At 50.5% G+C, this 14,662-nt stretch overlaps 1 protein-coding gene across 1 annotated transcript in view; it reads left to right on the forward strand.

Annotated features, from left to right (window-relative positions):
* The window catches only part of CACNA2D4 (calcium voltage-gated channel auxiliary subunit alpha2delta 4), a 110,150-nt gene that overhangs the window by 83,898 nt on the left and 11,590 nt on the right, over window positions 1-14,662 (forward strand). The window contains exons 27-29 of the mRNA XM_070408754.1: window positions 9,296-9,357; window positions 10,447-10,491; window positions 10,726-10,788. Of these exons, the coding sequence (XP_070264855.1) occupies window positions 9,296-9,357; window positions 10,447-10,491; window positions 10,726-10,788 (170 nt within the window). The remainder of the gene's footprint in view (window positions 1-9,295; window positions 9,358-10,446; window positions 10,492-10,725; window positions 10,789-14,662) is intronic.

Genomic DNA, 14,662 nt, shown 5'->3' on the forward strand with positions numbered 1-14,662 from the left:
TCTTCCTTCCCCGAGCTGTCCCCACTCTCTCCACCCTTGGCCGCGCCCCTTCTCAGCCTTTCCCCCTCTCTCCCTTCCCCTTTGGTGAAAGGGTGTGGTCAGGACCCAGCGGCAGAGAGGTCCCTGGGAAGCTAGGTCTGTCTCAGGTCAGAGACAGGTGGGGCGGCATCTCCCTTCCTGCCTGCGGAGAAGGAAAAACCCTTCTCTAGGTCCAGGGGGCATTTATTTCAGGCAGGGTCATTGGAGGGCTCAGCGGGGGGCAACTGCCTGCTGTCCTCGGGAGGAGCCAGGAGCCTCCCAGCCAGGATCACATCGCCGGCTGGGATCACTGAGCTCAGCAACCACAGAGCCAGGCGGTTCAGTGGAGCAAGATGTCAGACCTGCTGGCGCGGTGGCAGGTGTCTGTGTGCCCTGGGGGAGGGAAGTGTGGTGTTCAGAGCTCAGCGGCCTCTTTACTAACCAGTCAGGACGATGCCGTTGGAGAAGCTGATATTCCAAGAGATGGCCAGTGTCCCGTCCAAAGGCCAAGGAAGCTGAGCCAGGGAGGAGCCTGGCCTGGGAACTGACCCCTAAATGACCCTTCTCTGCAGTTCTTAACACTGGCCTGACAAGCAGATGGCAGACAGTGTGGCACGTTGGCAATGCCAGGGGTATGCGAGTGTGCCTCTTCCATTCCGCGTGCTTTCCTGGGGGACTCGCCATCAGAACTGAGGGTGGGGCTGAGAAACGCCCCTTAACTCAGGACACTCCTGATAGGGCGCTTCTGCACCCTCCTTTCAGCCTGCTCTTCTGGGCAACGTGGCAGTGGGGGGCCGGGCTGCTGTTGCAGGAGGAGAGAGCATCTTTTACCTCCTGAGAAGTCCCCTCTCACCTACTCCGATGTCAGATGACTTCAAGTTAAACGCTCCCATCTACCCCTAAACAGCTTCCCGATTCACAGCCCCAGAAAGTGTTTCCTTCCCTGAGGCTGGAATGAACTCCTGAAAAACTCAACCTGAGCATGACCTCCTCTGTGAAGTGTCCCTGCTTAGTCCACAGCCTTGACCTTCTCCTCTGATCGCTGGCCTTTCTTTGGGCCACCCTGTCATTATCACAGAAAACGTATGGCAGCTTTCTGCGATTGGTTTGCCCACTTCCCCATGCTGTGAGCTGTTCTAGAAGAGAGCCTCTGCCTCACCCCGCCCAGAGCTGATGGGGGATGGAAGGGAAGAGCCCAAGCCCGGGTCCCAGAGGACGGGCACAGAGTCCAACTCCACTGCTCAGTAACTAGCTCAGGGGTTTTCAACCTTTTTCATGGCACACATTAACTACTAAAACAAACTAATTACTAAAACTCTGAGGCACACCAAAAAATATGGCTTTCATCGATCTGACCAAAAAATAGGTATAATTTTGATTCATTCATACTGGACAGCTACTGTTGTGTTGGCTGCCATCATTTTTTATTTGACAATCTAAGGGAAAATAGGCCAGTGCCCCTGACTAAACAGCCAGCTATTGCATGTTTTACATATTTTTGTAAAACACTGGTGGCACACTGGTTAAAAATGGCTGAACTGGCTAATAACTGGTTAATTAATTGACAGCCCTGGGCCTCAGTTTCCTGCCTATAGAATGGGAGCAGAGTGATTGAGATGTCTGGTTTCCCTTCTGGCAATGGCGCTCTATCATCCAAGATTTCACGGAGCAGCTGCAGACTTCCCAGCCTGTATCAGGAGAGGTGGCCCTCCTCACCCCAATGTCTGCAGGCTCGGTTATCTAGGCAGAGGAGAAGGGAGGACAAAATAGAAATGAGAGCTAGTGGGTAAAAGCTGAGTTTCTGACTCCTTGGGTGTTGGGCCCCTGACAGGGATCATTTGGGGGGGCGGGGTGCATGAGTGTGTGTGTGCACAGCTGTTTTGTTTTGCTCTCTGTGATGACAAAGCAGACCAAGGTGACAGCCAGGATAAAGAGCAAAGAGGTTCATCTTGATAAGCCTTCTGCCGTCTGTGGCCTTATTGAGGCTCTTTGTTAGGTTGTCTGCCAGCCAAGGGGATCTTAAAGAAATGCTGCTTTGGAACAGAGCAGGAGATTGTGGAGAAGCAGACGAGAGAAAGGAGGGAGAAGGGCAGGCTGGGCTAAGACGAGGAGAAAGTGGTCTGATTTCTCCTCTATCAGGGGATCAAGGTCAGGGTCTAAAGGCCCACATACAGAGGCATGAGGTGGGGTTGGTCTCTCTGTCTCTCTTTTTTTTAATCTTTATTGTTGAGAGTATTACAGATGTCCTCCTTCTTTCTCCCATTGTCCCCCTCCACCAGTTCCTGCCCCACCCCAGGTCTTCACCATCCTATTGTCTGTGTCCATAGGCAATGCATATATGCATATAAGATCCTTGTTTAATCTCTTCCCACCCCCTCACCCCTTCTTTCTGAGATTCATCCGTCTGTTCCATGTTTCCATGCCTCTGATTCTATTTTATTCATCCATTTATTCTGTTCAATAGATTTCTTATTCATTTATTTTTATTTTTAGATTCAATTGTTGATAGATATGTATTTATTGCCTTTTTATTGTTCATATTTTTTATCTTTTTTTCTTCTTCTTCTTCCTCTTCTTAAAGAATACCCTTCAACATTTCATGTAATACTGGTTTGATGGTGATGAACTCCTTTGGCTTTTTCTTATCTGTAAAGCTGACTCTCAATTCTAAATGATAACTGCTGGGTAGAGTAATCTTGGTTGTAGGTCCTTGCTATTCATCACTGAATGTTTCTTGCCACTCCCTTCTGGCCTGCATCGTTTCTGTTGAGAAATCAGCTGACAGTCGTATGGGTACTCCCTTGTAAATAACTAACTGCTTTTCTCTTGCTGCTTTTAAGATCTCTCTTTGTCTTTAGCTCTTGGCATTTTAATTATGATGTGTCTTGGTGTAGGCCTCTTTGGGTTCCTCTTGTTTGGGGCTCTCTGTGCTTCCTGGACTTATAAGTCTATGTCTTTCACCAGGTAGGGAAAGTTTTCTGTCATTATTTCTTTAAATAAGTTTTTAATATCTTGCTCTCTCTTCTTCTTCTTCTGGCACCCCCCACCCCCATAATGCAAATGTTGGTGCACTTGAAATTGTTCTAGAGCAGAGGTCCTCAAACTTTTTAAACAGGGGGCCAGTTCACTGTCCCTCAGACATTCCACACATGCGCACTGCGGGCCCGGGATGAGTCGGCTGCTAAGCAGGACAGGCAACGGCAGCAAAAACACCCGGCGGGCCGGATAAATGTTTTCGGCGGGCCATAGTTTGAGGACCCCTGTTCTAGAGGCTCCTTTAGTATAACTATCTTCATATTCTTGAATTCTTATTTCTTTTTGCTCTTCTGATTGGGTGTTTTTTGCTTTCTCATATTCCAAATCATTGATTTGATTCTCGGAATCCTCTGCTGTTGAATCCCTGTAAATTATTTTTTTAGTTAGTGTTTGCTTAATTTCTGAATCGTCCTTTTTCATGTCTTTGACATTCTCACTAAGATCCTTAAAAGTATCACTAAGTCCCTTGAAGCTCTCTTGAATCCCTTGAAGCTCTGATTAAGTCCCTTGAATCTCTCAGTAAGATCCTTGATTAACCTTATAACCATGTATTTGAACTCTGTATTCAATAGTTTGCTTGCTTCCATTTCTTTCATTGGTGACATGTTTCTTTTTCTCCTAATTTTGGCCGCTTACCTGTGTTTGTTTCTATGTATTAGGTAGAGCTGTTATGTCTCCTGGAATTGCTAAAGTGGCCTTGTGTAGTAGGTGTCCTGTAGGGCCCAGTGGCTCAGCCTCCCCATTAACCTGAGTTGGACACCCTAGGTGCGCTCCTATGTGGTCTGTGTGCATAGTCTTATTGCAGTTGAGTCTTTTTTTTAAAAAAAAAAATTTGTTTTATTGCTTAAAGTATTACAAAGAGTATTACATATGTCTCCTTTTGTAGTTTAGTCTTGATTGCTATTGGCATCACTGGGAGGAATTGATCTCCAGGCCAATTGGCTGTGAGGACCAGCTGCAACTACAGTGGAAGAACAGCTGTACAGGACATCCCTATGGAGCAGGACTTGCTTCAGTGGGGCTTTGGTGCTCACTGAGTCTGTCCTTGAGTGTGTTGCTTGTGGATGTGTAGAGTTGTAATCTGGTATGGTCTTAAGCTGTCCACCAGGTGCACTGGCTCTGAGGCCTCTTGGGAGTGCAAAGTCAGCCACTGCCTGGGGCTACCTGGTAGGAGCTACAGAGAGATCTAAAGATGGCTGCTACTTGTATTGGGCTAAGAAGTGCCCAGGTGAGGCCCAGCTGTGCAGCAAGGCAGGCCGGTGGTAGTGCCAGGTCATGAGCCTTTTATTGATAAGTTTGGGGCACACTGATACCAGATGCTGCTTGTTTGAGAAATTTTAGGAAAGTCTGAAGCATGAATCAGGACAGGCCATTCAGATGGCAAAGCCATTGCAAACAGCTTGTGTGGGGCTTCAAATTGGATGGGGCAAAATGAACAATGTGGGCCATGCTGGTGAAAACTCAGATATGGCTGCCAGTTAGCTCTATGCTCTATGATGGAGGAGGTCCCAGCACAGGAAGAATAACCCCTGTGAGCACCCCTGTCTGGGAGAAAGCCATCCCTGAGTTCCTGCCACATGCCAGACAGTCCAGTTCCTCCATATATCCCTGGATTCCTTCAAAGCCACCAGGCACTGGAGCTCAGAGGAAGTGGGCCTTTTAAGAGGGACACCTGGGTCTCCAGCAGCCTCCATGTCACTCAGCCACAGTGCCTGCTGGTTTTTACAGCCTGAAGTTATGAGGACTTCTCTTCCAAGCTCTGGGACCCTGGGCTGGGGGGCTGGTGTGGGGCTGGGACTCCCTGCTTCTCATGGTAGGCCTTGGAGATATCCCTCCTGATTAAAGAAACACCACACATGGGTGTCGGAACAGCCCGTTCTACAAATTCCATAGGTCTCAATGTGCTTTCTTCTTTACTTCTCTAGTTGTATGACTTCCATTCAGCCAGATTTCAGGTGATTCTGAATGATAGTTGTTCTGTATTTAGCTGTAATTTTGATGTGGTTGTGGAAGGCAGCGTGTACCAGCATTTAACTACGCCACCATCTTGGTTCTCTTGGGGGTGGTCTCTTAATAATCCATGAGGGTTAGGGGGAAGCCACCCTAAAAGGCTAAGTGCCACTCATTCCCTGTGCCCCTTTGCTTGGATTTGTCTCTTCACCATGAGTTAGTTCTGAGCCTGCCTGTGAACAGTGTCATGAGGTATTACCTCCTGCACACAGTAGGCTTATTAGGACGTGCTGTGAGGAGGGCAGCCAGCCTAGTGCTCCCCCAGGTGAAGGTCCACTGAGGCTCTGACAATAGCCAACCACCCAAGGTAGCAATCAAATGGACCATAACAAGAACCCAAGCTGCCCTGGTAAGTCTCCCAAGGGAGAAGGCTGGGCTTTCTCAGTGTCTGGGGTGGAAAAGCAGGATTCCTTCCGGATTTGAACAAAAGATTTGAAATGATTAAAGCCAAGGGCACAGCTGTTGGGCATGGAAGGACACAGTCTATTTGTTGTTAAGGATGTGCCCATGCTCATCCTTCACAACAGCTCAATCTCTAGGACCTCAAGCCCAGCATCTGTGAGAGGGCAAGGCTCGGTATGGCAAAAGGTTGTTCAGCAAGATCTTGAACCCCAGAGGCAAGGGACAAAGAGATCTCGTAGAATTTGCTTCCCATTCAAGTGGCTGACACATAGAATTCACAAGTATTTCTTTATTGCACCCCATTGTGTGCTAGGTACTATTTATTCTAGGTGCTAGGAATCAGATCTCAACCCCCTTGCCTGCTACTAAACATTCTAATGGTGTGAGACTGACAATAAATGAGAATATAAATAAACCATGTTGCTTAGAGTAGCCCTGGCTGGGTGGCTCAGTTGATTGGAGAGTCATGCCATACACCAAAAGATTGCATGTTCCACTCCTGGTCGAGGCACATACCTAGGTTTCAGATTTGATTCCCCAGTCAGGGCATGTAAAGGAGGCAACTGATCGATGTTTCTCTTTCACATCAATGTTTTCTTTCTCTTTCCCTTTCTCTCCTCCTCCTCTCTCAAATCAGTAAACATATCCTTGGGTGAAGATTTAAAAAAAGAAATAAAGAAAAAGAAAAAGAGTGATGAGGTAGAGAATGAATGGCCAAAGGGAGGAATGCTCTATCCTAGGAGGTCAGGGAAGGCCTCTCTAAGACATGATGTTTGGGCTGAGATCTGATGAAAGAAGGAACCAGCCATGTAAAGTTTTAGGGGAAGAGCATTCCAAGGAGACAGAACAGCTGATACAATGCCCCGAGTGGGACAAGCTTAGCATGTTTAAGGGAGAAGTGATTCCCATTGAAATCAGAGACATCAGCAGGACCAGCTTCTTAAGAGTCTTGTAGGCAATATCAGAGGAGTTTAGATATTGTTTAAAGAGCAGTGGGAAGGCATTGGAAGGTTTTAAGCAAGGGAGTGACATGATTTGATCTTCAGAAAGAGCACTCTAGTGACTTTGTGAAGAACAGATCATGAAGGAAGGGAAACCACTTAGGGGTTAATTACATTAATCCAAGTGAGAGAGATGATGGTTTGGCCCAGACTGGTAGCAGGGGAGGGGGAGAGAAATGGACAGACAGACTAAGGAAGTTTTGGAATAAGATCTGCAGAACTCAGATGGGATGGGGAAACATGGTAACAATCAGGTGGAGAATGTGCCCTCCAAATGGGGAAATCTCAAGGAGGGTCAAGTTTTAGGAGGAAACCCCAGACATGCAAAGTTTGAAGTGACTCCGGGGGAGATGTCAGGAGGTTGTTGGAATGTCCTAAATTCTGCCAAGGATACCCAAATGTGCAGGATCCAGAGCCTACCTTGGAGGAGGTTATGGTCCAGCTATGAGATGGAACTTAGTTGGGGAGAATCTGCCCTGTGTCCCACTCCTGCCTTTTTTACCCAAGAGCCTCAAATACCTGTTTCATTAGGGAAAAATTAACCCCACCCTCTGAGACTCCCTTTGTTAGAATCATGGAATTTCTTCCAGCTCAGAAATGTCATGATTCTATGAGACCTGGCACCGACCAATGGGTAGAGAGGCAGTCTCGTTCTAGGAATAGTCTGAGAGTTGTTTGACCACAAGGGCCAAGGGCCAGGGTAAATAAGCTTTCCTAAATCCCCCAGATCCTGTTATTCTAAGTATTAGGCACTCCCCTCTGAGAATTTTTAGAGGAGGTTCCTCTTTTTTCACTCAGCCTTTTTCTTCAGGTGAAAGAAAATCGATCTAAAATGAGTATCAAGAGTGGTCTTAAAAGGAAGAATAAGGGGGGGAGTGATTGAGGTCCACCTGCAGCCTCAAAGGAGAGAGAGATGTGAGAGGGAGGAGGGGCATGGCAACCAGGGCTGCTGATCACACCTGCTGTGTCTGTCCCTCTCATGAACCAGGAAGTGGGTCTACCATCCCCTTCATTTCTATGCCTTTCAACCACCTGGGCCTTGAAGCAACAAAGAAGCCCCCATAGAATTCAAATGTTCCCACATCATAGGACCTGGTCAAGCAGGCTGGCCAGAGCTCCAGCCTCAGAATTGCCATGGGAATTGCAGGGAGGGCAGGGGCTCACGGGGCTTGGTGGCTTCATCTGTAAACGCAGAGCCCTGGAATCTCACTGTCCAATATGATGGCCACCAGCTATGTAGCTATTTCAATTTAAATTAATTAAAGTTAAATAAAAATTTTAAGACTCAGGTCCTCAATCACGGTAGCCACATTTCAAGGGCTCAAAAGCCACATGTGACAAGTGGCTACTGTGTGGAACAATTCAGATCTAGAACAGCTTCATCATCTCCAAAAGTGCAGCCAGACAGTGATGGTTTACAACAGTGGTTCCCATGATACGGTCCCTGGGCAGCAGCAACAGTCCTGGGAGCACTTTAGAAATGCAAATGCTCAGGCACCACCCGAATGAGAGACTCTGGGGATGGGTTTTAACAAAACCTTCCAGGTAATTCTGATGCTGAAGCCAGAAAATCAAGGCTCCAGTGCAACCCAGGGCTGGAATCTGGCTCCTGACCCTTCCCTGCTCTCTCCCTTTCCCCCCGTCACATTTCTCCAGGATTATTTCATATTGAAAAAACAAAAGGATACGATTCTGTATATCTGTGCTATATTGGAAGTCCAGTCCACTTCAGAAGAGCCCCCTGAGTCTCCGGGGGTCAGAATGGTTGTAATGGAAAATCGCTCCAATGAATGGCACTGGGGTGACTGCAGAATGTCTCATGAAGACAGCCTATGGCTAGGAACCCAGGTGTGTTCCCATTTTACAGATGAGGGAACCGAAACCTCTCACTCTTCCCGACCACCGGGACTGAGTCAGGCCTAGGGAATATCGAGGTTAAGGGCCTCAGAGACAGACGTGTCCTGGTTCTGTACCTAGGGGCCAGGTGATTGGGTGAGCGTGTACTCTCTGTAAGCCTGTTTCCTCCACTGTGAAGCCTGAATAATAATAGAACTGGTCTGCCGTGCGGATGAAACAAGCTCACGGACATAAGCGTCCCTGGCACTCAACACGTTTTCGATATTATTATACCAGGCAGTAGGAAGTCGGCCTAGTTTTCAAATTCTTTTTCAATATAAGCTGCTTTTCTTCTATTCTGTGGCCCCGAATTTCTCTTAGGATGTGAGCACCAGCTTGTGTTCCCTACACCTATTTGGGAACCAAAGAGGCATGGTGTCCCTTGTAAGTGCATCATCAAAAGAGTAGTTTTTGCAGATTGGACGGTCTCTAACTTTCTGGGTACAAGAGAGGTTGTTAGGTCAGGCTGCAAACTAGGAGGCCCCGTGAGCTACCCAACCCACAGTGGCCCAGAGTTCCACCACTTTGGGTCACATGACCTGAGCCAATGGCTCAGTCTCTCAGCCTCTACCTTTCCATCTGTGGGAAAGGGGGAATGGTCTGCCCAGTGCACCTGCCCTGAGTCCCCGAGATCCGAGGATGAATGCCATCCTCACCGTGCTCTAGAACCCAGGCCTCATCTTTCTCTTAGACCGTTTTCTGGCATCGTCCTCTGTGGAGAGACAGAAGCCACCAGTCTCTTCCTTTCTCCCTCCCCCAAACCCAGGAACCTCAGTCCGCATGCTGCCGTCGGACTCAGCTCTCCCCACCCCTTCTCTGCCCTGGTGCTCCCTCTCCCCTCAGTTCCTGTGGATGCATCCCCTCTCTTTAACTGTAATCTATTTTTCCTCTCACTGCCTCTTCCCTCCTACTACCCCCTCCCCCCAAAACAGCGGTGGGCATCCAAATGAGGCTGGACTTCCTGCAGCGCACGTTCTGGGCAGCCACGCAGCAGGTGGGTGTGATGGAGGTCAGTTCAGGGTCAGAGGGCTCCCCAACATTTCCACGGTGATGAGGGGCTGGCACTGTCAGACCCACTCCCCGGGATGCCCCACTGCCTCTCAGCCCGCCTGCTAGGCCTCTGTCAGTCCTCCTAGATCTCTCCTTTGCCTTTCTCAGCTCCTGGAGCTCTGCCTGCAGCCTCAGTCTCTGGTCCAAGCCTCCCCGACCCAGTGCTCTCTATCAGCTTAGACCTGGGGCAAAGGGCAGGACACCGCATCCCCTGAACTGTCGGTCACTAGTCCCTGCTGCTCAGATCCCCCACACAGCAAAGTAAGGAAACTGCCCTCCTCAGTGCCCCCCCGCCAAGATCCAAAGCCCAGTCTGTGGCCCACCCGCTCTGAGCGGGGCCTTACCACAGCCCCTCCCACCCAACCCTTCCCCTCCTGCCTCTGCTCCCCCTGGGCTTCACAGGGCTCCTCACTATCCTCCACAAGCTCCTCCAGCCCCGAATCTGCCCCTGGCACTGAGCCTCCTCTGCTCCACGGCCCCCCTTCACTTGTTGCTGCGTTTCCACTTTGAGCAAGTGTAGGGACCAGAGAATGAAGGTGGAAGGAATGGGAGGGGGAAGGAGCACCAGCCCAGTAGCCTGGGGTCAGCCACCACATCGAGCAGGATGACAAAGAGCAGTAGGCGGCCACCCAGGAGGCCTCCAGCAATAGGGCCCCCCTTCTCCTCAGCCACAGCTGCAGGGCCATGGCTCCCTCCGGGAAGGCTGACCCAGCCAGCAAGGATCCTGCTTCAGTGCCCTGCCCACTACCGCACACGGCCACACACACACACACACACACACACACACACACACATCTAATACATGCACAATACACACACCACACATATACCACACATGGACACACCAAACATAGATACCATAGACACACATGTGCATGTACCACTAGGATACCGTAAACACACATTGGCCAGTCCCCACACATCAACACACAACACAGATGTACAACACACATAGCACTCCCACACTTACGCACCAAATGCCTACCACACACACACAAGGGCATACCGGACTGACAATTTCTCTTCCTTCCAGTGCAGTGCGGGGGATGGGCCGTGCCCTAAGAGCTGCCAGGACAGTGTAAGTTCTTCCAGTGTGAAGAGGGGGGAGTGGGAGCCATGGGCCCCGCACCCCAGTCCTCTGGATGAGCCAGCGCCCTCCCTCCCCAGTGCCCTTCTTTCCTGCAGTCCTGGGCTCCACGAGGGGACCTTCTCACTAGTCATGGCAGCCTGCCTTCCCTAATGCCAGGCCAGGCAGAGGACCCAGGGGGCCGGTGCAGGGCCAGAGCTCACCTCCCTCTGTGTTTCTCCTCAGGACCTGGACTGCTTCATCGTGGACAACAACGGGTTCATTCTGATCTCAGAGCGACCCCAGGAGGTAAGATGCTGGGAAGTGGGATAGGAGTAAGCCGAGTCCTCCAGTAGCCATGTCTTAGGAGAAAGGGTTGATGGCCCCAGGAAGCAATCTTGCTTTAGAGCCCATTAGAGTGAAAGGTCTGCAGAAAATGGGATCGTCTCTTGAACCCAAAGTTAACATAGCAAGATTACAAAATTCAGGCTCCCTTCAACTCAGATGGTCATAGGAAATATTCTTGATTTTGTAACGATTCAGGCCTTCTCCCGGAGTTGGTTGGAAATTGTCCACATAATGAGGAGAAGCTCAGCCCAGCTACCTCTGGGGCCGTGGCTGTCACTGAGGGCATGGCCTCAGAGGGGCCTCCTCCCAGAGTCCTATGCTCTCTCCTACTGCTCATTACTCACTCCTCTATCCCATTCTCCTCCCCCCTTGTCTACTCAGGCTGCTATAACAATTACAGGCTAGGGCTTATAAACAATGGGAACTTGCTGCTCACAGTCCTGGAGGCAGAAATCCGAGGTCAGGAGCCAGGATGGTTGAATGAGGGCCCTCGTCAGGTTTGAGAACTTCTCATCGCATCCTCATGTGGAAGAAGGGACAGGGGAGCTCTCTGGCTCTACTTCGTAGGGCACTGAAACCATTTCTGAGGGCTCTGCCCTCGTGGCCTGAGCGCCTCCCAAAGGTTCCACCTTTGACCATCACCTTGGAGGTTAGGTTTCAACATGTGAATTTGGGGGACACCTTCAGACTATAGACCCTTCCCTTCTACCTTCCTGGGGCCCAGAGGGCCAGATCTTCCCCATGTTGTGCTGTCTTCCTGCCTGGCCTTCCCTCGTGGACAGCTCTATTCCAGCCCTGCGCCTCGGTTTGCCAGCGGGAAACAGGAATGGAGGAGGCCCTTCTCGTGTCGCAGCCCGGCTCACACATATAACCTCCCCCGGCCTGTGATGGCTCCTCGGACCCCGCTCGTGCTCACAAAGGCGAAAGAGAAGGTGCAGTCATAATTTCGTTTTGCCAAGCCCAAAACTGGGCCCCAATATTAATTATGTAGCAGGAATCAAACTAAAAGGAAGCCTATTCAAACCTGAGCCCAACCTGAAGAGCTTCACATGAAATATTTCCTTGAAACAAGCCAGAAGCATTGAAAAATCCTCCAAGCTGAACCTCAATGGAAGGGAAATAGTATTGGGTCCAGAGTGAGCTTCGCCCCTGACTAGCTATGTGATTGGGTGAAGCGGCTTCCATTAGCCGTGCCTCAGTTTCCTCCTCTCTAAGATGAGGGGGCTGCACCACACGATGTCTAAGGCCCCAGACTCTCGGTGCCTGGGGTATCGGCAGAGCTGGGGAAGCAGGCGGGGGTGCCGAGGCCGTGGCCATGGCTGTGTCTGTGCTCTGGCCTCAGAGTCCAAAGAAGTTGTGAGAACATGGCAGGAACCAGGGCATAGGAAGGAGATGAGAGAAAGAGGGCAGCTGAGGAAGGGGCACCAGTGGGTGATGGAATCCAACTTCTTGAGGAGAGATTTTGAATGGCCCGCTCCTGCGGAGCCTGTCTCGGCAGCAGGAGTGAAGAAGCAGAGGGTTTTGTCCATGTTCCTCTTTCAGGAGTTGAGGGCCGGCTGACATCATGGCGTCTCTTGCCAGACGCGAACTGCCAACCATCCCTTGCACTGCCTTTCCTCCTGTCCCTTTCATGCCCCCTCTTGGCCTTGCCACTCTTCCCTGGACAGAGCCCAGTTTATTCAGTATTTCTCAATTGCTCTGAGGGGAATGGGTGATGACAGAAATGAAACCAGTGGTTGGAAAGACGCTTCGGGCCTAACTAGTGCTCTCAATCATTCATGCCCTGACCCCTGCGCCCTGGGGAACGGAGAGGGCACCCCTGCAGGTCCCCGTGGTGTTGGCTTTCAAGCGCCAGAGTTTCAGAGAGAGTGCGGAAGGCTGGACACTCGGGGAGGGGCAGCCACGCCCGAGAGGCCGGGCTCTGGGGCAGTTGAAAGCAATGGCTCCTGTGGGGCCAGAGAGTGCGGGTTAGGCGTTTTAGACCAGAGCACCACACTGCTCAGCGCCGCCTGTAGCATGGGCGCAGCTGCAGACAGCATGCAAGGGATGAGCGTGGCTTTGTTCCAATAAAGCTTAATTACAGATACTGAAATTCGAATTTCACATCATCTTCGCCTCTCATGAAGAATTATTAATCTTTTGATTTTTTTCCCCAACCATTTGAAAATAGAAACACATTCTTAGCTCAAGAGCCAGATTTGGCCTGCGGGCCATCATTTGCTGACCCAGCCTGAGAGGCAGCAGGACAAACTTGCAGGGAGTGGGGCCCGTGGCGCACACTCCCAAGGGGCCCTTGGTGTAACTCACGGCGGTCCCGTTGTACTCTCGCTCACAGGTCTTCTCCAATCACGACATCAGTGGGCACAACTGGATAATATGTGGTAGCAAACAGCTATTTAGACGCTTCTATTTTACTATAAAGGATGTGCTTACTTAGCTTATTCACCCCCATCTTCTCAACTATTGTATTATTTTATAACATTATCCTTTGTATAACGAAGCAGAGCACAAATGAGATCTTCATTAATAGGGTGTGACCTCTCGGAACTCCTCCAGAGCCCCAGCTCCCACTGTGCCTGGTCACCCTGGCTTCCCACAGCCCATGCTCCCCCTCCTCCTCTCCCAACACTGGGAGGCCCCAGGAAAGGAGAGGTGGGGGATGGGCGGGCGGTGGAGGGGAGATGGCTCTGGTGATGTTATTGGTTTCATTTTATACCAGAGGAAAACAGGCTCTGCGAGGTTTGGGAGGAAAGCCAAGCTGGAGAGCCTGGGTCCTGGAGGAAATGGAGGATTTGCTGGGCAAGGCGAGTGAGCCCAGGGAGAGCGGCCTTCTCCGGAGAGTGTGGCGGGCTGAGACCCGGGGCCGCTGAGCAGTCCCGCTGCCCAGTCCTACCCTCCCTCACTCTGTCCATGCTCAGGGCAGAGTTTATTCACTGAGTCAAACAGGTGTGAGTCTCACAGAATTAGGACCAATGCTCTAGGACCCTGAACTCCAGGCCAGGAATTCAGGCTCCTGGGTAAGTCCGAGGTTAGTGCCCAGGCTCTGGAAGCAGCAGCATCACGAAAAGGCTCCTCTTTCCTCACTCTGGACCTCTCTGCCCCGTGGCCTGCGCAGTGTCAGTGATAAGAGGGCACGAGGGAAATAGCACCCAAGCCAGCGACACCAATGATATAAGCAGCACTTGACAGGTATCTAGGCTCAGCCATCTATCCACCCATTTTTGGTTTTGTGGGTTTTTTATTAAATTCATTCATTCAATAACTCTGTAGCAGTTACCTATTGCTGCATAACAAATTATCCCAAAATAAATTGACTTAAAACCACAAGACTTACCATCTCCCAGTTTCTGGGGTAAGCATCTGGGTATGGCTAGGCGGAGTGAGTCTGGCCCAGGGTCTCTCATGGAGCTGAATTAAGGGATCAGCCAGGGCTGCTCCATTCAAGTCATTTCAAGCCTCAACTAGAGGAGGCTCAGCTTCCAAACTCACTCACATGGTTGCTGGCCAGATCGGTTGCCAGGTGGGCTTCTCCAGGGGGCAGCTCTCAACACGGCAGCTGGCTTCTTCAGAGCAAGAGAGCCAAGACGAGCAGAGAGAAGAGAGCAAGACAGAGGTCAAAATCTTGGGAACCTAATCTCAGAAGGGACATCTGGTCACTTAGACCTTATTCCATTCACTAGGAGCAAGTTACTAGGTCCAGCTTACACTCAAGGGGATAGGCTTACACAGGGCATAGCTCGAAGAGGCTAGAACCATTGTGACCATTTCAGGATCATTCCACCACACACTCCTACCCACCCACCCAAACCTGCCCCTCCCTAAGCACACCCCTTCC

The sequence above is a fragment of the Myotis yumanensis genome, unplaced genomic scaffold, assembly GCF_028538775.1.
Source record: "Myotis yumanensis isolate MYYU_CA2020_CCGP unplaced genomic scaffold, mMyoYum1.0.hap1 SCAF_3, whole genome shotgun sequence".
NCBI lineage: Eukaryota > Metazoa > Chordata > Mammalia > Chiroptera > Vespertilionidae > Myotis > Myotis yumanensis.